Genomic DNA, 22,078 nt, shown 5'->3' with positions numbered 1-22,078 from the left:
TATATTTCCAAGGAAAAGTTTCTCTTTTTAAATCAACTTTATCAAGGTCTAATTTTGCACACCATAAGTATATCATGTTGTACAACTACCACCACAAACCACTTTTAGAATATTTTCATCACTCCAGTAAAATCCCTAATACCCATTTACAATTAAATTCTCATTGCTGTCCTCAGCCCATTAGGGGGTACCTTCTGTTTATATAGATTTGTGTTTTGTGTACATTTTATGTAAATGGAATCATATATCAAGAGAAAAAATTTAACCTCAGTAAAATACTTTTATAAGTCTTATAACCACTGAATTATTTTATTCTTATTTATAACATATCAGATATTTATTCCCTTATTTATAGTTTCAAAACCCAAAGAATTTTGAAAATAGACTTTTAAAGTTTCTTGCCACAGCTAGAAATTACAGATTTAAGTACAGATTTAATCTCATGGTAGATTAGAAATTACAATCAGTAGAAGGAATGACTTTGCATGCTATAAAATTCACTTGTTAAAAAATGAGATGTAGCTGTTACCATAGTAACATTACATATGCATTCCAGAAAATACCTTTGTTCTGCAAAATGGTACATTTTTAAAAAGCAAAACAAAAAAGGCTTATGGGAAAAATAAGATTGAGGTAGACCATACAAAACCTATGTAACTTTGTAATCAAGAGTACTAGCAAAAACAATAATTGATGCCTCCACAAAATTTGAATAGGATTGGCAGGCAGCTGAGTGTGGCTGGAGGCTATCTTAGGGAATATTAAAAATAAAATCGTGGGCTGGGCATGGTAGCTCACGCCTGTAATCCCAGCACTTTGAGAGGCCGAGGTGGGCAATCATGAGGTCAGGAGATGGAGACCATCCTGGCTAACACGGTGAAACCCCATTGCTACTAAAAAAAAAAAAAAAAACCCAAAAATTTAGCCAGGCGTGGTGGCGGATGCCTGTAATCCCAGCTACTCAGGAGGCTGAGGCAGGAGAATAGTGTGAACCTGGGAGGCAGAGCTTGCAGTGAGCCGAGATTGTGCCACTGCACTCCAGCCTGGGTGACAGAGCGAGACTCCGTCTCAAAAAAATAAAATAAAATACAATTGTGGAGGTGGTGTGCACCTGTAGTCCCCAGCTACTCGGGAGGCTGAGGTGGGAGGATCACTTGAGCTCAGGACGTTGAGGCTGTAGTGAGTCAAGATCGCACCACCGCACTCCACCATGGGCGACAGAGTGAGACCCTATCTCAAAAATAAACAAATGAAAATAAAATGAAGTCATGGATTGAAAATGTTAGTCAGTGGGTTCTGATTCAGTGCAGATGATAGCAAGCTCTGAGCCAGTGGGACTGTTATTAAGTAGCGACTAGGAGAAAATGCAACCCAATAGAGTCATGGATCCACTTTGAGGCAAGAATTGCTGGTGTAGGGAGTTATTTAAACTTCTTTTATGAATAGATCTGGAAGCATTATCTACCTATGTGATAACTGAGTTGATGACTTTCTTTTTCTTGATGAAGGTTATAATTCTATTGTAATTTTAGCTTGTCTAATATTAACTAATACAACTATAACATTCTGACATTATTTTGTTTTTTAGCAATCGCATATGAGCATATTTGGTTTTATAAAAACACATGTTGACCGGACGCAGTGGCTTATGCCTGTAATCCCAGCACTTTGGGAGGCCGAGGCGGGCGGATCACCTGAGGTCGGGAGTTCGAGACCAGCCTGACCAACATGGAGAAACCCCGTCTCTGCTAAAAATACAAAATTAGCCGGGCGTGGTGGCACATGCCTGTAATCCCAGTTACTCGGGAGGCTGAGGCAGGAGAATCGCTTGAACCCGGGAGGTGGAGGTTGCGGTGAACCGAGATCAGCCATTGCACTCCAGCCTGGGCGACAAGAGCGAAACTCCATCTCAAAAAACAAAAAAAAACACACAAGTTATAGCAGAATAGACAAGACCAGCAGTTTATATCAGCAGTTTATATTTGGCATTGACATACATCAGAAATTTTTTTTTTTTTTTTGAGACGGAGTCTCACTTTGTTGCCCAGGCTGGAGTGCAGTAGTGCAATCTTGGTTCACTGCAAGCTCTGCCTCCCGGGTTCATGCCATTCTCCTGCCTCAGCCTCCCGAGTAGCTGGGACTACAGTCTCCCGCCACCACGCCCAGCTAAAGTTTTGTATTTTTTAGTAGAGATGGGGTTTCACCGTGTTAGCCAGGATGGTCTCAATATCCCGACCTCATGATCCGCCCACCTCAGCCTCCCAAAGTGCTGGGATTACAGGTATGAGCCACTGCACTTGGCCCAGCAATCTTTTTAATTATACTTGATTAAGGAATCATTTCATCGCTTTAAAAATTTTCTACAAATCCTTGGACAAGCCAGAAATATGGTAGATATTGGTGGTTTGATGTTCGAAAATGTGTTGGAAGCCGGGTGTGGTGGCTCACACCTGTAATCTCAGCACTTTGGGAGTCTGAGGTGGCCAGATCACTTGAGGCCAGGAGTTTAAGTGTAGCCTGGCTAACATGGTGAAACCCCATCTCTACTAAAAATACAAAAATTAGCCAGGTGTAGTGGCAGCCACCTGCAATCCCAGCTACTTGGGAAGCTGAGGCAAGAGAATCGCTTGAACCTGGGAGGTGGAGGTTGCAGTGAGCTGAGATCACACCCCTGCACTGCACAATTGGCATTACTGTGTTACCAGATAGGTTTCTGACTGGATTAGACCCTGTACATTCTTGTTGCCACTTTTCTTAGTGCTTTGAGCTTTTATATATATATATATATATTTTTTTTTTTTTTTTTTTTTTTTGAGATGGAGTCTCGCTCCATCACCCAGGCCAGAGTGCAGTGTCGTGATCTGTGTTCACTGCAACCACCTCCTCCCGGGTTCAAGCAATTCTCCTGTCTCAGCCTCCCAAGTAGCTGGGATTACAGGCATGTGTCACCATGCCCAGCCAATTTTTTTTTTTGTATTATTAGTGGAGACAGGGTTTCGCCATGTTGGCCAGCCTGGTCTTGAACTCCTGACCTCAGGTGATCCACCCGCCTTGACCTCCCAAAGTGCTGCGATTACAAGCGTGAGCCACCACGCCTGGCCAAGCTTTTATCTTCATTTAAAAAGACAGATACATAAAAAATTATTTATATTTGACTGTATATGGTTTGGAATCTTTAAGCCACATAAAATCAAGAAGTGAGGCTGATGGTCCTTCTTTTGAAAGAGTAAATGAAGAGAGGTCTGCCAATGATACATCAGAGTACTTAGAGCTTTCTGAGGATCATAAGTGAAGCCATTGTTATATATTAGCATTGACTTGGTAATATGTATGTAGGCTGTTTTTGTGTTAATGGTGTTCTGTTGTCATTTTTATCACACGTATTTATGAACAACCTACTATGTACCTGGAGTGGAGCTGTAAGCAAGCCAGAAATAGTTCTTGCGCATGGAGCTTATAGTCTAGCAGAAAGGGGGACATTTTACAAGTAATTAAGTGTGGCGATGTTGCAAAAGAGAAGATGCCAGTGTTTTTGGACTAACAGGGGCTAAACCAAGTTGAGTATTTGAGGAAGCCTTTGATGCTTTTTATTCAATGCTGATTTTTTTTTTTTTTAGACAGGGTCTCACTCTGTCACCCAGGCTTGAGTGCAGTGGCACAATCTTGGCTCACTGCAACCCCTGCCTCCCTGCAACCTCCACCTCCTGGGTTCAAGCGATTCTCCCATGTCAGCCTCTGGAGTAGCTGGGACTACAGGTGCATGCCACCATGCCTGGCTAAATTTTGTATTTTTAGTAGAGATAGGGTTTCACCATGTTGGCCAGGCTGGTCTTGAACTCCTAGCTTCAGGTGATCCACCCTCCTCGGCCTTCCAAAGTGCTGGGAATTTTGTTTGTTTGTTTGTTTGTTTTTTGAGACGGAATCTGGTTCTGTTGCCCAGGCTGGAGTGCAGTGGAGCCATCTCAGCTCACGGCAGCCTCCTCCAGGGTTTTCAAGTGATTCTCCTGCCTCAGTCTCCGGAGTAGCTGGGACTATAGGCACGTGCTACCACACCTGGCTAATTTTTTTATTTTAAGTACAGACAGTGTTTTACCATGTTGGCCAACCTGGTCTGGAACTCCTGACCTCAAGTGATTCACCCACCTCAGCCCCCCCGAAGTGCTGGGGTTACAAGCATGAGCCACCACACCTGGCCTCAATGCTGATTTTTATCAGTCAAGCCAAAATAATAACTCAGATGGAGGAAAAATGCATGTGAGCAAAGCTCTTTACTTCCTATGAACACACACTTCCATTACCACAGACTAAAACATTCTGCCATCTTAGACATTCCAGTTCTTAAGGATTCCTAATTTAAGAGATTATTGCGTATTTAATTTTTATATTATCAATACAAATTGCTTTTAATTTATTCCCAGAAAACGCATTAGTAAATAATTACATTTTAATCTTAATTTGATATTATTTTATTAATATAAATTAATAAATCATTTTAATTTTTTACAGCCTGTCAGAGTTGTTCAGTATAATATCAATACAGAAGAATTATATTCCTACCTAAAGGAATTCATCCACATACTATATTTCAGGTAAGAGACATTTTGTTTTCTAACTTTTATGATTAGATAGATTTTCCTAATGCCATAGTGGTAATTGGTTGTATTACATGTGAGGCACCCCCCCCCCCCCAAAAAATTGACTTCTATTGCCATTTTTACATGTTTATTTTCAAACTTTTCAAAAATATATTTGAAGACTAGAAAACTGGCAGACTTAAGGAAATATTAAAAATGAAATGTTCATTAATGAAGTGAACTGATAATTAAATTATTCTACATTCATACAGTGAAATACCATGCAGCTCTTAAAAAAGAGTTCTGCATCTGTATGTAGTAGAACAGGAAGGTACTAATTCCTGTGTGTGGTGTGTGGGATACATTGATAAGTGAAATAAGCAAGTTAAAGAACCACATCTATAGAGTGAATATTTCTGTTAAAACATACCTCCATATATTCGTAAGAATGAAAAAAATATACAAACTTCTATCAGTGGTAGTTCTGGGTAGTAGGAATGTAAGGTTTTTGTATTGTGCAGGTTTTACATGTCATAATATTTGGAGCTTTGTGAGCATATACTACTGTAACCTAAAAAAAAGAAAATATCACCAGGTGCTGTGGCTCACACCAAGTACCAGCTACTTGGGAGACTGAGATCAGGGGGATGGCTTGAACCCAGGAGGCCGAGGTTGCAGTGAGGTGACATTGCACCTCTTCACTCCAACTTGGGCAACAGACCCAGATCCTGTCTCAAAAAAAAAAAAAAAAAAAAAAAATCTATGTAATGGCTCAAGTTGGTAATCATAGTAGGCTATAATTTTAGGTTTCTGAGATAAATAAGTTAATGAAGTTCCTAGTACATTGCACGGTATGTAGTAAGAGGTCAGAAATGTTATCTTTCTGGGGTAATAAAATGAAGATGTCTTTTTGTGATAAAGTATCTTAAGCTAAGGTAGTACAGTTTCACTATTCTTAACAAATTGTATGACTTACCAAAATGAATAAAAACTTTTACTTATTTTTAAAGCCAAAACTGTCACTTTTCAGGCATCTATTGGTGAATCCCAGAGACCGCCGAGTTGTGATTATCGAGTCGGTATTATGTCCTTCTCACTTCAGAGAGACACTCACTCGTGTTCTTTTCAAATATTTTGAGGTACCTGTCTTTATATCAAATAAGTAAATTGCTTTTGAAATAAAAAGAGAAGCAGTAAAAGTCTTACTAGTTTTTAGGGAATCTTTCTTCCCTTTTTTCTGTTGGTAGGTACTCAAAAGTTAAACTAATAAAAGCCTTCATATTTTGTCTCTTTTATTTTATATAGCACACAGTGTAGTTGGGGAACCAGATGACAGAAGATTCTTCAAATTGGCCATTTATTTTCTTCCTTTATGTGGTTATTTCATGCTTTAGCATTTCATCCAACACTTACATAATTGGAGATTTCTTTTTATTACTATTTGTTATTTATTTTAATATAGGTTTTTCTATTTGGGGACTTTTTTTCAGAATTAAAAGGTATATTCTGTGCTGTAGACTTTGTGATGTGTTTCTTCCAGATCTTTCTAGCTTCCATTGTTTAGCTATACTGTTCTGAATTTTGTCATTTTAGGCTTCAAATTCCTTTGAAATGGAATATTCAGTGTCTCCTTTAGAGTAAGTCAGTAATGCCAGGGATGAGACTTGCCTCATGATATAAGTAGTATTACCTATAGCTTTGATTTTATAGGAGTCAGGATTATTTTATGACCAAGAATATGTTTTAAGATTAGTGTATTTCATAGACCAGAATCTGAATTATTCAAATTTTTTTTAATCTCTGCCTTGAAATTTAGGTTTTATCAGCAAGGGAAAATGAAAGATTATATGTGTTAAGTATATAAGAAATTTAGCACATATAAATGTATTTTCTTACATTCTACTGAATTCAAAACATACCTAATACCAAAAATCACAATGTCTTTATGAGGTAAAGGCACTTAATATTTCTAAGTTGTAGTTTTGTAAAGCAGGTACAGGGAATCAGGTTGCATAGCCTCCAGTACTTACTGATGTCATGAGTCCAGGAATTTCATTTGCAGTAGGGAGAACATAAAGTAAAACAAGAAGTTGTGTCAGCTGTTATCTGAATAAAGTGGAATATTCTCTGTATTTATAATTAGAGTTTGTGTTAATATCCTTATCTTCTATATGACTGGAATACCTGCTTTATCTATTTAGATAAGGGAAATATAGCCATTGTTTTGTCTGCCATTCAATTATGATCGACTCTCATATTTTGATTGAATATCTAGTATTTGGGATGCAACCGGATCTGGCAAATTCTTACCGAAAAAATGTTGCACAGAGCCAACTATTTGTATATTTTGTTCTTTGGTTTAACTTTAACTGCCCATTATAGTTCGATTAGCCAGATGTGGTGGCATGCATCTATAGTCCCAGCTACTCAGGAGACTAAGGTGGGAGGATTGCTTGAGCCTAGGAGTTCGAGTCTGCAGTGAGCTGGGATTGCACCACTGCACTCCAGCCTGGGCAATGGAGCAAGACTTTGTCTCTAAGAAAAAAATAAAAATTTAAATAAAAAAGAAAAAGTAAAAATATGTAGTTTATATTACAAACTTTGCAAATAAAGATAATAAAGATTTTTTTTTCTCTATTTTCATCTTAATGGTAAGGGCATCTCTCTATTTTTTTAATTTAGCATCTTCCTCTAAATTTATGTTTCTAGAACTCTTCTTTCTCTCTCTCTCTCTTTTTTTTTTTTTTTTTTTTGAGACAGTCTTGCTTTATTGCCCAGGCTGAAGTGCAATGGTCTGATCTCGGCTCACTGCAACCTCCGCCTCCTGGGTTCAAGCAATTCTCCTGCCTCAGTCTCCCTAGTAGCTGAGATTACAGGCAGATGCCATGACACCCAGCTCATTTTTGTAGTTTTAGTAGAGACGAGATTTCACCATATTGGTCAGGCTGGTTTCGAACTCCTGACCTCAGGTGATCCACCCGCCTCAGCCTCCCAAAGTGCTGAAATTACAGGCATGAGCCTCTGTGCCCGACCTCTAGACCTCTTCTTTTATCCCATTCAATTTTCCCTTCCAAAAGAGGACAAGAATAAAGAAAAATGCCTCTTAATTGTCATTTTGGAATGAAACAATTGAGCTGTTTTTATTACAGTGTATTTTGGTTATTGAGTGAATTTATATAAATCAACAAACTAGTTCTTAATTACTCTCATAAGATGGTGGAGTAGGTATCACCATATAAGTTAATATAATGTTCCTGTGAATTTTTTCAAATATATTTGAATATAAGGCAAATACCTTCAAATAATGACACTCATTCTGATTTTGTTGTTTTGATTTCGTTATTTTCTAGGTTCCATCTGTCTTGCTTGCTCCAAGTCATCTAATGGCTCTTCTGACGCTTGGAATTAATTCTGCCATGGTCCTAGATTGTGGATATAGGGAAAGCCTGGTGTTACCCATATCTTTTTTGTCATCCAGCCAACTTTGGAGTTTTTACTCTACTTTAACTAAAATAATTAGGCTAATTACAAATGATTTGTATTGTACTGAACTATTTTGGGTTACTATGTACAAATATGAATTTCAATGTGGAAAAAGTTCACAGGATTGTAAGACTTAAATTTACTTTTTGTAGAAGTTACCATCATTTGGTCCCAGGATATACTCCAGGAGTATACCTCATGAATATTACGTTCAGTTTTTAAAAGAAAAATCAGGATGTGTCAAGTTGACTAGGATAGTCAAGTTTTAAGAAAAAAATACAAAGGGTAATTGGAGAAACTGAAATGAGAACATTCAATCCAGAAAGATTTCAGTAGCTGAAGAACTCACTGGCGCCTGTATTCCCAGCTACTCCGGAGGCTGAGGCAGGAGAATGACATGAACTCCATCCTGGGCGACAGACCGAGACTCCGCCTCAAAAAAAAAAAAAGAAAAATACATTTTTCTTTTTTTTTTTTTAGTCTCCAGAGGCTATCATGAAGGCAGTATGCCTTAGTGTTTACAAGCTTGGGTTTTAGAATCAAATACACAGTAAGTGCAAATCTCAAGTTATGCTTCTTACTACTTGGTCAGGTAGCTTAATATCTTCGGGCTTCAGTTTCTTTATCTATAAATTGGGGATTATAATATTTCCATCTGATAGAAGAGTTGTGTTAGTTGAGTGACGTAATATATATAAAATGTTTAGCATACATAGGATTTGGCACATAGTTATTTTCTTAGTACGTGCTGTGGTTTTTATGTCATTGACCATAGGCCAGAACTTACTAGTAATTCAAGCTATCCCAGAATGGAATTACTGACCATATAAACTAGTATATTTCTTTCCATTATAAATATTTAAGCGGAGTATAGATAAGCATCTCTTAGAATTGTCCTAGTGGACATTGCTTTATTGAAAAGGATGTTGACGTGCATGAATGTAAGACTCTTGCAATTTTGAGATCTATATGTATATTTATTAGAAAAAATATTCATGGAAGGAAATTAAGAATCATTAACTTCTAAGGAATTTAATCAAGCAGTAGTGTTTTTTAGTGTAAAGTACTTTGTGTTTAATTCTTAACCGTGCAACATGAGTAGTAGTATTCTCATTATATAAATGAGAATATTGAGAGTTGGGATGGGTAGTTGACTCCTCTTCTTATGAACATGTAGCCAGGATATAAACCCATGTCTGTTTCCAAAGCTGATGCTCTTACCAATATACTTAGCAAACACACAGTAAATATTGTTTACTTCCCTCAACTCTGTCCTGTAGAAATATAATGTGGGCCATGTATGTAATTTAGAGTGTTCTAGGCTGGGCGCCATGGCTCACACATGTAATACTAGCACCTTGGGAGGCCGAGGTGGGCAGATCACCTGAGGCTAAGAGTTTGAGACCAGCCTGACCAACTGGTCAAAACCCCATCTCTACGAAAAATACAAAAATTAGCCGGCTGTGGTGGCACATGCCTGTAATCCCAACTACTCGGGAGACTGAGGCACAAGAATCACTTGAACCTGGGAGGTGGAGGTTGTACTGAGCCGAGATCGCACCACTGTACTCCAGCCTGGGCTACAGAGTAAGACCCTGTCTCAAAAAAAAGTAAATAGAATTTTCTAAGAGCCACATTTTAAAAGGCACTAGAAAAGATGAGATTAGTAGTATATTTTATGTAACCCAATATATTCAAAATACTCCAATATTCCATCAATACAAAAATTATAATGAAGTATTTTAGTGGGGTTTTTTGGTATTAAAACCTTCTAAATTTGGTATGTAGTTTAGTCTTAGAGCACATCTCAATTCAGACTAGCCATATTTCACGTATTAAGTAGCTACACAGGCCTAGTGGCTACTTTTATCAGATGCCCCAGCTGTATCTAATGAATTGTGCATGGTCATGTGCATATGCGTATTTTTATTCTGTTTTCTTTGATGAAGAATATGAAAAAACAACTTACTCTTTGATTTTTCCGTAACTATGTTAAAAATAAGAAATAAAAATTTGTCACTAAAGCATATTTAGAACAATACTGCAGAAGGTGAGGAAAATATCAAGGAAACCACATTTTATCACCTAAAATAGTAGTATCCTTGACTACTCTGTAGATATATGAAGGAATCCCAGTTCTAAATTGTTGGGGAGCACTACCCCTAGGAGGAAAAGCTCTTCACAAGTAAGTTTCTTGGAATTTAACATATTCATTTCACCTGTGTCACAAAAACAGTTGCTAATCTGTTTGTTGATCAGTGATCAATAGAGGGCTTGTGATAAATGGACAGTGAATTTTATTTATTCCACCCTCTATTTGCTTCGAGTATATTGATTTTTTAAGAATAAACCAGTTTTTTTAATTTTTAATTTTTAATTTTGTGGGTACATAGGTGTATATATTTATGAGGTACATGGGATGTTTTGATATAGGCATGCAATGGGAAATAAGCACATCATGGAGAATGGGGTATCCATCCCGTCAAGCATTTATCCTTTGAGTTACAATCTAATTACACTCTCTACATGATTTTAAAATGTACAATTAAGTTATTGTCTATAGTCACCCTGTCGTGCTATCACATAGTAGGTCTTACTGTTTCTATTTTTTTGTACCCATTAATTAACCTCACCTCCCATTTATCCCTCCACTATCCTCCCTGGCCTCTGGTAGCCATGCTTCTACTCTCTATGTCCATGAGTTCCATTGTTTTGCTGTTTACATCCCACAAATGAGTGAGAACATATAATATTGGTCTTTCTGTGCGTGGCTTATTTCACTTAACATAATGATCTATAGTTCCATCCGTGTTGTTGCAGATGACTGGATCTCATTCTTTTTTATAGCTGAATAGCACTCCATTGTGTATATTTTTTATTTTTTATTTTTATTTTTTAACTTTTATTAAGTTTAGAGGTACATGTGCAGGTTTATTACATAGGTAAACTTATGTCTTGGGGAAGACCTTTATTGTTATTACTATTATTGAGATGGAGTCTCGCTGTGTCACCCAGGCTGGAGTGCAGAGGCGTGATCTCAGCTCACTGCAACCTCCACTGCCTGGGTTCAAGCGATTCTCCTGCCTCAGCCTCCCAAGTAGCTGGGACTACAGGCGCACACTACCACGCCTGGCTAATTTTTGTATTTTTAGTAGAGATAGGGTTTCACCACGTTAGTCAGGCTATTCTCAAGCTCCTGACCTCAAGTGATCCACCCGCCTCGGCCTCCCAGAGTGCTGGGATTACAGGCGTGAGCCACCGTGCCTGGCAAGAAGATCATTTTTATTTAAATCATAATAATTGGGCTGGGTGTGGTGGCTCACGCCTGTATTATCCCAGCACTCTGGGAGGCCAAGGCGGGTGGATCACCTGAGGTCAGGAGTTCGAGACCAGCCTGGCCAACATGGCAAAACCCGATCTCTACTAAAAATACAAAAATTAGCTGGGCATGGTGGCGGGCACCTGTAATCCCAGCTACTCGGGAGGCTGAGGCAGGAGAATCACTCGAACCCAGGAGGTGGAGGTTGCAGTGAACCGGGATTGCACCACTTAACTCCAGCCTGGGTGACAGAGTGAGACTCTGTCTCAAAAAAAAAAAAGCATAATAATTTATTATGTAGTTAAAAGTATGAAATAAGAAAAGAATATCAGTTTCAATATTTTAATTCCAGTAACATTTTTTTTTTTAATTTCAGAGAGTTGGAAACTCAACTGTTGGAACAATGTACTGTTGACACAAGTGCTGCTAAAGAACAGAGCCTTCCCTCGGTCATGGGTAAATTCATTTTAATTGGTTTAGGAGTGATTTACACTCTATTTTTATTTCTTCAACTTAATATTTTAGTCTTTGCTCCATTGCATGATTATTCTCTTTTCTCCCCATGCCACTCTGATGGCACTGCTTCAACTATAAGCTCACCATTGAAATTTTAATCACCAAATTCAATAGTTTGATTTTAGTCATCCTGTCCAGAACTTTTGATACTGTGGATCATCGTGTACTCTTGAATGCTTTCTTCTCCTTGGCTTTCAGGATTCTTTTTTTTAGTAGTTGTGTATTACTTCCCCAAATATTCCTCTAGCTTCCTCTGCTCTTGCTTTCTCTACTGGTATTCCACTAGGGATCTAGTGTTTGTTCCTTCTTTTTCTCTACTGGCTTTTTCAATGTGATCTTACCTACTCCCACAACTTCTACATCTGCATGCTGTTGATTCTCGAATGTGTCACTGGGCCTGATCCTTCTTCTGAACTTGATACTCATATTTGCAACTGATTATTAGAGACTGTGCATGTCTCTAGGCGCTTCAAACTTAAGATTTCCAAAAGTGAACACATTATGTCTTTCCTCAAATTCATTTCAATTATTAGATAAAGATAATAACATCTTCCTTGTCTCCCATTTTACAAAATTTGAGTTATCATAGCCTTTCAGTTCTTCTTCAGAAATCTCAGATCTCATTTTTCTTTTTTTTTTTGACCTTCCACACCATTGAACACCTGAGAGCAAAGACATTGTTTTAATCTAGGCCCTCATTTCTTGCTTAGATTGTTACAGAAGCCTACTCTCTGGATGGATTCAGTCTGTTTCACACTGTTGCCAGGAATAACTTTCCACAAAATATTTTTATGCTTTTGAGACAGGATCTCACTCTGTTGCCCAGACTGGAGGGCAGTGGCGTGATCTTGGCTCACTGCAGTCTCCACCTCCTGGGCTCAAGCCATTCTTCAATCTCAGCCTCCTGAGTAGCTGGGACTACAGGCGCGAGCCACCACTCCCAGCTAATTTTTGGGGGGTACATTTTGTAGAGATGGGGTTTCGCCATGTCGTTCAGGCTGGTCTCGAACTCCTGAGCTCAATCCACCAGCCCCCGCCTCCCAAAATGCTGGGATTACGGCCTGAACCATCATGCCCTGCCAGTTTTTCACAAAATAAATATAACTACATTGCTGTTTTGCTTGAGAATTTTTGTAAGCTCCTACAAGTTAAAATCCAAATTATCTGTTGGATATAAATGTTTCTTCAAAATCTGAGTTTGTTCTACCTCTTATCCTTAGATCACTAAACTTTATCCTTTGTTCTTTATTAAATCTTCATTAAATTTCTTACAGTTGTTGAGGCACCGTGAGTCCTAGCACAACCCTGTGCTTTCATTTATTCTTTTTCTTTCCCTGGGATGTTTTTCTTTGCCTAGTTGGGTTTTTGATCCCTCTGCATGACTCAGCTGGAATGTCACCTTAATGGTGAAACCTTCCTCATCCCTAAGCAGGATAAATTGCTCCTCTTTGTTAAGCCCTCGGCAGTAATTTATTATAGCACATATGACACATTCTCATTTGCCTGTTAACTTGCTTGTTTCCCCCAGGAGACTTTGAGGATCCCTGTCTTATTTATTTTTCAATCTGTAGCACCTAGTATAGTGCTGGGGCATTGAATTTATGTTGGAAAGCCAGATTTTCAGGACACTTAGGCATACCTATGTTTTCCTGTTGTTCCTTATTGATAGTTAAGTTAATAGCATTTTTCATTCTGTAGATCCCATTATAGCTTTCAAATTCCAGATAACTTTGTGATGTCTTAGTATATTTTGGTGACAGGTAATTTATAAAAGGTCTTCAAAGATAATAAATTCAGTATAGCATCCCAAGATGTTCTTTGTAAAGGTCTTTAAACCCAGTAATATTTCCATAAAATTTTAAGTGATACATTCTTGGATATTCTTTTTCTAGTCCACCTTGTGCTGATTCTAACCTTTCCCTTTAATACTCCTCACAATCTGAGTCTGTGATAGCCATGCAGTCCTACAAAATTTTGGAATCAAATCATATAAATATTTGCCAAAGCACCCACTTAGTAGGATCAGAAATGCAAATATGGCTGGGCACGGTGGCTCACGCCTGTAATCCCAACACTTTGGGAAGCCAAGGTGAGTGGGTCACTGGAGGTCAAGAGTTCGAGACCAGCCTGACCAACATGGTGAAACCCTGTCTCTACATTAAAAAAAAAAAAAAAAAATTAACTGGGCATGGTGACACAGGCCTGTAATCCCAACTACTCGGGAGGCTGAGGCAGGAGAATCGCTTGAACCTGGGAGGTGGAGGTTGCAGTGAGCCGAGATCGAGCCATTGCACTCCAGCCTGGGTGACAGAGGGAGAGACTCTCTATCTCAAAAAAAAAAAAAAGAAAGAAAGAAAATGCAAACGAATTTAAAATGTCTCTTTTCCAGGTTCTTAGCAAAGATTACATGTAAGTCTGAGATATGCTTGAGTATCCTTAAGTGAATTTTGAATGAGCCTCTTTCATTTACTGTTTAGAACTTAGTTTAAAATTGAATATATCTTAGTAATTCAAAAAGGCTAAACTAAGTACACTGATTGGAAAAATGTACAGTTTAAACTATATACCAACATGTTATGCTTCTTATTTTCCTAACTGAAATGTGATTTTTTAGAGCTAGAGCCAGGGAATGCCTCTTGTTTCTATTCTTTACTTGCAAAATTTAAATAGTTATGATTATTTGCCCCTTATGATTATTTGCTCCTTATGATTAAGGAGCTCCTTCCCAAAGCAGCATCTACTCTTAGCTAAATTAAACTCTTTATTTCCAGGCCTGCCTTACATTTGCCTAAAGAAAATAGTTTCTCATATTACCAGATTTCTTTGACACATGTTAAAATTTATATAAATGTTCCAAGAGAGAGCATTGAAGTTGTGGAATGCTGTAGGTTTTTGCACTTATTTTTAAATTGCAGGTTCTTACAGTCAAGTTACATTTCTCTCATCTATTTATAACCAGGATTAAATCTTCTGGCATATCTTTATCCTCTTGATAAATTTTAACACATAAAGATAGGAAATCTTCAAAAATTTTTTATCATGTACTGGCCCCACAGGTAAAATAAAACTTTGAACATATTATAACATAGTATGTCTGTTTGTTTATAAACTATGTATGTACTATTGTTACTGTATTATGAAACACAAAAGTAAGCCTTTGGAAAGGATGAGATAATAAAGGTAAAATAACAAATAATTCTAAAGTTATACTTACTAAAGGTAAAAGTCTTTTGCCATATAACTAAACATTAAATGTGCTTTTTTTTTTTTTTTTTTAATTGTGGCTTAACATTTTAATGGTGTGGTTTCTAAGTTTACCTGATTTTAATACTTAATTTTAATGGCTCTCAGAACTGAAAGTTATAACTGACAACAAATGTAGATCCAGGTGGAGGAAGGCCATAATTATGCTTATTAAATGATTTATTTTCGGCCGGGCGCGGTGGCTCAAGCCTGTAATCCCAGCACTTTGGGAGGCCGAGACGGGCGGATCACGAGGTCAGGAGATCGAGACCATCCTGGCTAATATGGTGAAACCCCGTCTCTACTAAAAAATACAAAAAACTAGCCGGGTGAGGTGGCGGGCGCCTGTAGTCCCAGCTACTCGGGAGGCTGAGGCAGGAGAATGGCGTAAACCCGGGAGGTGGAGCTTGCAGTGAGCTGAGATCCGGCCACTGCACTCCAGCCTGGGTGACAGAGCCAGACTCCGTCTCAAAGAAAAAAAAAAATGATTTATTTTCAGTTGTAGATGTCTATCTTCTCTGATACCAATAATTTATTCTTATAAATCAATGAAAATATTTTTACATGTTTTTTTACAATGGGTTAAAAATTCTTTTTTTTTTTTTTTGAGTCGAAGTTTTGCTCTTTTTGCCCAGGCTGGAGTGCAATGGCACGATCTCAGCTTACCCCACACTCCTCCTGAGTTCAAGCAGTTCTCCTGCCTCATCCTCCTGAGTAGCTGGGATTACAGGCAAGCACCACCACACCCAGCTTTTTGTATTTTTTTGTAGAGATGAGGTTTCTGCATGTTGGTCAGGCTGGTCTTGAACTCCCGACCTCAGGTGATCCACCCACCTTGGCCTCCCAAAGTGCTGGGATTACAGGTGTAAGCCACCGCGCCTGGCCCCAAGGTTAAAAATTCTTAGTTTCGAAGACTTTAGGTTAGAAAATTTTGTTTCTGAGACAGATTTTTGGCAACTAAATTTTATAACAATGGTAACATATCCAAACATTCACTTTCCAAAGGCTCCCTGTATTGCATGAAGATAGATATACTTGGTATCCTTAGGTGAACTTTGAATGAGCCTCTTTCATTTAGTATTTGGAACCTAATTCAAAAAAGAATGAATAGGTACTTTCTCACTCATTTTTAAAATGTCACCTTTACCTTGAAGGAAAAGATCAAAAGACTGTGTGTGGTACATTTTTTTTTTTTAAAGAGTCTTTGTCTTTGCCCAGGCTGGAGTGCAGTGGCGTGATCTCGGCTCACTGCAAGCTCTGCCTGCTGGGTTCATGCCATTCTCCTGCCTCAGCCTCCTGAGTAGCTGGGACTACAGGCGCCCGCCATGTGTGTGGTACTTTTAAAAAATAGGTTAGCACATTACTGACAACTGTTTATTATCACTGGAAAGATAAACTTGAAACTTCAAATTTTTGCTTCAATTTCCATCGTTTGTCTTGGCTTTGAGTGATGGTATTTCTTCCCTAAAACAAAATTAAATTTTTCTGTTAGACTTTTGAGAAAATTATAGTAGTTGTATTTTTAAAATTTTTTCTAAATTGAAAAATAGAAATGTGAAAGCAATTTAATAGACTGTTTTTAATTATTATTAAAGTTTTATAATTCTAAATGAAATTTTTTTTTAGGTTCAGTTCCAGAAGGTGTCTTAGAGGACATTAAAGGTAAAGTAAGTTCTTGTTTTTGTCCCTTTCATCCTTAAGTGTTAGTTTAGAGGGCATATGCTTCTAAACAGACAGATAGAAAATATATTCATAATATAATATCCTAAAAGTACTTAATACATAGACTATGGGATACTCTAAGTACAAATTCCAATTTTTTTTCACACGTAGGGAAGCTGTGGCATAGTGACGATGTGTTACTGAAGCAGCTTCTGAATTGTAGAGAGTATACAGGGTTTAGGGAACCTCGTATTTTGCAGTGTGAAAGAACAGTTAAATTGCTTAAGAAAGCTACTGGTTTGATTAGTATAATGTTTTTTACTCTAGTTTTCTTTGTACATTTTTCTAAAACATTCCAGAATTGTGACCAAAGTACTACACAGTACATTGGATTCACCTAAGTGAGATTGCTTCTACTTTGCTAGAGTGAATTACTATGGTAATGTTCAAAGTAGTATTTTTGTTCACTGAAATAAAATACATTTAAAATATAATCTTCTTCAATACTTGGCATGTCATTAATGTTAATAATTTAGGATGCTTAATAGACAGTAATGGATTTTAGAGTTAAATGAGAGCCGGAGATAATCTAATACAGTTGGGGCTCTGAAATGTTAAGTTATTTGTTCAGTGTCACACAAGTAGGTAGGGTTAGAGCCACGGCTACAAAATACATCTGCTTTCCATTATATTACTTAATATCTTTTATGTGTTTTAATTACCTAAATTCTTTTCAATTTGTTATAAAATTTCAATCATTTGTACTGCTTATTATAGTAGTTCAAATAATACAGAAATATCTCAGGTAAAATGGTTTCCTTTCCTCTCTTCCATTTCTATCCTCCATGATATAACAATTGTTGACGATGTGGAGTGTTTTCTTTTCATACGGCCTCCAACCTGTGAAACGATGTTTAACTCTACCATTAGTCAGGGAGACATCAGATTGGCAAAAATTTGAAAGACATCTGGTATTAGTGAGATTGTAGGAAAATGAATGTTTATTATTAGTAGTAAGGATTGCAAACTAACCTTTTTGGAAAGCAATCTGGCATATTTATTAAAATTCGAAGTGTGCATCCCATCTAAAAAGGGTTATTGCATGAAGTTTGGTAACTTCATTATAAGGAATGTTATGTAGCTATTAAAAGAAGAGCTAGAGTACTGATTTGGAAGAAGGTCCATAATGTAGAGGAAGAAAGCATGTTGCTGAAGGTATGTACAGTAGAAACCCTTTCTGTTAAATATGCAGGCTGGGTGTAGTGGCTAGCCCCTGTAATCCCAGCACTTTGGGAGGCCAGGGCAGGTGAATCACTTAAGCCCAGGAGTTCAAGACCAGCCTGGACAACGTGATGAAACCCTGTCTCTACAAAAAATACAAAAATTAGCCAGGTGTGGTGGTACAGACCTCTAGTCCCAACTATTTAGAGGGGTTGAGGTGGGAGGATCACTTGAACCTGGGATCTCCTGGCGGAGGCTGCAGTAAGCCAAGTTCAGACCACTGCATTCCAGCCTGGGTGACAGAGCAAGACTGTCTCAAAAGAAAACAAAAACAAAAACTAACATGCAGCATACACATATTCATTGTATTGTGTGATCTTGAATTGGGAGGCAGAGGTTGCAGTGAGCCAAGATCATGCCATTGGACTCCAGTGTGGATGACAGAGTGAAACTCTGTCTCAAAAAAGTAAAAATAAAACTACAAAAAATTAGCCAGGCATGGTGGTACACACTTGTAGTCCCAGCTACTTGGAAGGCTGAGGTGGGAGGATCACTTGAATCCCAGAGGCAGAGGTTGCAGTGAGCTAAGATTGCGCCACTACACTCCAACCTGGGCAAGGGAATCTTGACTCCATCTCAAAAACAAAAAAAAGATCTCAAGGCTAGGTATTTACTTTGCTTAGATAGTCACGAGAACTTGAATAAAATATAAAACATACAAGTAGCTTTAGCGCCTAGCTCACTATCTAGCATAGTAGCACATTGTGGATTCTCAACACATGTGGTTTGAATTAGTGAATGAAATTCACTACATAATGTATTATGAAAAGAATTGTGTATAATATATATCATATCAATATGCATTATATCATATATATTATGCATAATTCTTTTCATAATGTATATGGCTAACATGCTTTACAAGTAATACAACCAAATTGTCGAATTTCTTGCATTTAACATCAATTTTGTCTCTACTTTAAAAAAAGTATTCCCTAACTACCTTGAAATAGTTTTAAGCAGCTCATTATAAAAACTACTATGCGGCCGGGCGCGGTGGCTCAAGCCTGTAATCCCAGCACTTTGGGAGGCCGAGACGGGCAAATCACGAGGTCAGGAGATCGAGACCATCCTGGCTAACACAGTGAAACCCCGTCTCTACTAAAAATACAAAAACTAGCTGGGCGAGGTGGCGGGCGCCTGTAGTCCCAGCTACTCGGGAGGCTGAGGCAGGAGAATGGCGTAAACCCGGGAGGCAGAGCTTGCAGTGAGCTGAGATCTGGCCACTGCACTCCAGTCCGGGCGACAGAGCAAGACTCCACCTCAAAAAAAAAAAAAAACTACTTTGCAATAGAATTTTTATTTTTATTTTATATTTTATTTATTTTTTATTATTATTTTTTTTGAGATGGAGTCTCCCTCTGTTGCCCAGGCTGGAGTGCAGTGGCCGGATCTCAGCTCACTGCAAACTCCGCCTCCCGGGTTCACGCCATTCTCCTGCCTCAGCCTCCCGAGTAGCTGGGACTACAGGCGCACGCCACCTCGCCCGGCTAGTTTTTTGTATTTTTTAGTAGAGACGGGGTTTCACTGTGTTAGCCAGATGGTCTCGATCTCCTGACCTCGTGATCCGCCCGTCTCGGCCTCCCAAAGTGCTGGGATTACAGGCTTGAGCCACCGCGCCTGGCCTGCAATAGAATTTTTAAAAGAAAAAGTTTTTGACATACAAAAAGTAAAGTGATATAGTAGAAAGAAAGTGGTAGTGTTGGGGTATGCTAACGAGGAACGATCATTACAAAAAGCCCAAAACTAAGGAGTGTTACATTGCAACTAAGAGCAAAAATTGGCATTGTACCAGCCAGGCACAGTGGCCCATGCCTGTAATCCCAGCACTTTTGGAGGCCAAGGCAGGTGGATCACTTGAGGTCAGGAGTTCGAGACCAGCCTGACCAACATGGCGAAATGCTGTCTCTACTAAAAATACAAAAATTAGCAGGGCATGGTGGCGTGCACCTGTAATCCCAGCTACTTGGGTGGCTGAGGTATGAGAATCGCATGAATCCGGCGGTGGAGGTTGCAGTGTGCTGAGATCGCGCCACTGCACTCCAGTCTATGCAATAGAGTGAGACTCTGTCCAAAAAAAAAAAAAATGGCATTGTGTTCTGACCAATCAAGATATTTATTAATTTTATTTCTTTTTTTTTCCAATTTCTTTTTGGTAACATCTTTTCACAACAAGATTCCTTAAAAAGAATCAGAGAGGCCGGGTGCGGTGGCTCAAGCCTGTAATCCCAGCACTTTGGGAGGCCGAGGCGGGCGGATCACGAGGTCAGGAGATCGAGACCATCCTGGCTAACACAGTGAAACCCCGTCTCTACTAAAAATACAAAAGACTAGCCGAGCGAGGTGGCGGGCGCCTGTAGTCCCAGCTACTCCGGAGGCTGAGGCAGGAGAATGGCGAGAACCCGGGAGGCGGAGCTTGCAGTGAGCTGAGATCCAGCCACTGCACTCCAGCCCCGGCGACAGAGCAAGATTCCGTCTCAAAAAAAAAAAAGAATCAGAGAGAGGGAGAAAGAAAATCTGGTTTAAAGAAATATACTATTCAGTTAGAATAACTACATTTTTATGATGGTAAAATTATTTTTTGTTGTGGTTCTCCTTGTATAAGAGATGTCAAACAACAATTTCTTTAAAGATAATTTTTTAAAAATGAGGTTTTATACAAGATGAATGTACAACATGTCTTATGACACTTTAGTCAATGAAAAAGGTTGTTTTTTTGTTTTGTTTTGTTTTTTTCTAGTTTGGTTTTTTTCTTTGAGACAGAGTTTCACTTTTGTTGCCCAGGCTGGAGTGCAGTGGCACGATCTCAGCTCACTGCAACCTCTGCCTCCCGGGTTCAAGCAATTCTCCTGCCTCCGCCTCCCAAGCTGCTAGGATTACAGGCACCCGCCACCACATCCGGCTAATTTTTTGTATTTTTAGTAGAGACGGGGTTTCGCCCTGTTGGACAAGCTGGTCTCGAATTCCTGACCTCAGGTCCGCCTGCCTCGGCCTCCCAAAGTGCTGGGATTACAGGTGTGAGCCACTGCACCCAGCCAAAACAGATTTTTTAATGAACAAATTACTGTTAGCTAACTAAAGATGGAAATAGGGTTTATAAAATCCAAAGGAATAGATAATTAGCATGTTCACTTGAATAGAATTGTTTTAACTGGAGTGTAGGTTCACTCTGTTCAGTTGTAATCAACTAGCCATAACAAGGTCTCCTTTTCTTCCTTTAAGTGCGTACTTGCTTTGTAAGTGATCTGAAGCGAGGACTAAAAATCCAAGCAGCAAAATTTAATATTGATGGGAATAATGAGGTAAGTTTAAAAAAAAAAAAAGCGTCTTTTTGCAAAGGTTACAACATGTGTGGACTTATGTTTATGATATTTATATTTCAGCGTCCCTCCCCACCCCCAAATGTTGACTATCCGTTAGATGGAGAGAAGATTTTACATGTCCTTGGATCAATCAGGTTAGATCTTAATTTTAATGAGCAAAGTAGTAAACGAAAATAAACTTTTGGTTTTTAAAAATATTTGTATGAGCCTTTATTTCACTATTGCCATTTTAACAGTTAAGTGTTTATTGTTAAGCCTCATTATTCATGATTTCTTTTATTCAGCTTTTTTTTCTTTTGAGACAAGATCTTGCTCTGTTGTCCAGGCTGGAGTGCAGTGGCACTATCTTGGCTCACTGTAACTTTCATCTCCTGGGTCCAAGCAATTCTCCTGCCTCAGCCTCCCAACTAGCTGGAATTACAGGTGCCTGCCACCATGCCTGGCTGATTTTTGTATTTTTTAATATAGACAGGGTTTCAACCATGTTGGACAGGTTGGTCTCAAACTCCTGACCTCAGGTGATCCGCCTGCCTTGGCCTCCAACAGTGCTGGGATTACAGGCATGAGCCACCGTGCCCTGCCTATTCAGCTTTTTAAATTTTTAAAAATTAAAAAAATATATTATCTCCTATTTATCAAGGTAACTGAGAATTAGTTCAATTCATGAAACTAGCCAT

General features: G+C 38.6%; 1 protein-coding gene across 2 annotated transcripts in view; it reads left to right on the top strand.

The window, feature by feature from the left end:
- ACTR10 (actin related protein 10) overlaps nt 1-22,078 on the top strand; it is a 35,767-nt gene that overhangs the window by 3,440 nt on the left and 10,249 nt on the right. For both annotated transcript variants that reach the window (XM_033187907.1, XM_033187908.1), the window contains 8 exons: nt 4,507-4,589; nt 5,605-5,713; nt 7,925-8,032; nt 10,175-10,242; nt 11,753-11,832; nt 16,762-16,797; nt 21,301-21,380; nt 21,462-21,535. In XM_033187907.1, coding sequence (XP_033043798.1) covers nt 4,507-4,589; nt 5,605-5,713; nt 7,925-8,032; nt 10,175-10,242; nt 11,753-11,832; nt 16,762-16,797; nt 21,301-21,380; nt 21,462-21,535 — 638 coding nt within the window. The remainder of the gene's footprint in view (nt 1-4,506; nt 4,590-5,604; nt 5,714-7,924; nt 8,033-10,174; nt 10,243-11,752; nt 11,833-16,761; nt 16,798-21,300; nt 21,381-21,461; nt 21,536-22,078) is intronic.

The sequence above is a fragment of the Trachypithecus francoisi genome, unplaced genomic scaffold, assembly GCF_009764315.1.
Source record: "Trachypithecus francoisi isolate TF-2019V2 unplaced genomic scaffold, Tfra_2.0 Lachesis_group3, whole genome shotgun sequence".
Taxonomy (NCBI): domain Eukaryota; kingdom Metazoa; phylum Chordata; class Mammalia; order Primates; family Cercopithecidae; genus Trachypithecus; species Trachypithecus francoisi.
This window is presented reverse-complemented; position numbering and strand designations above follow the sequence as displayed.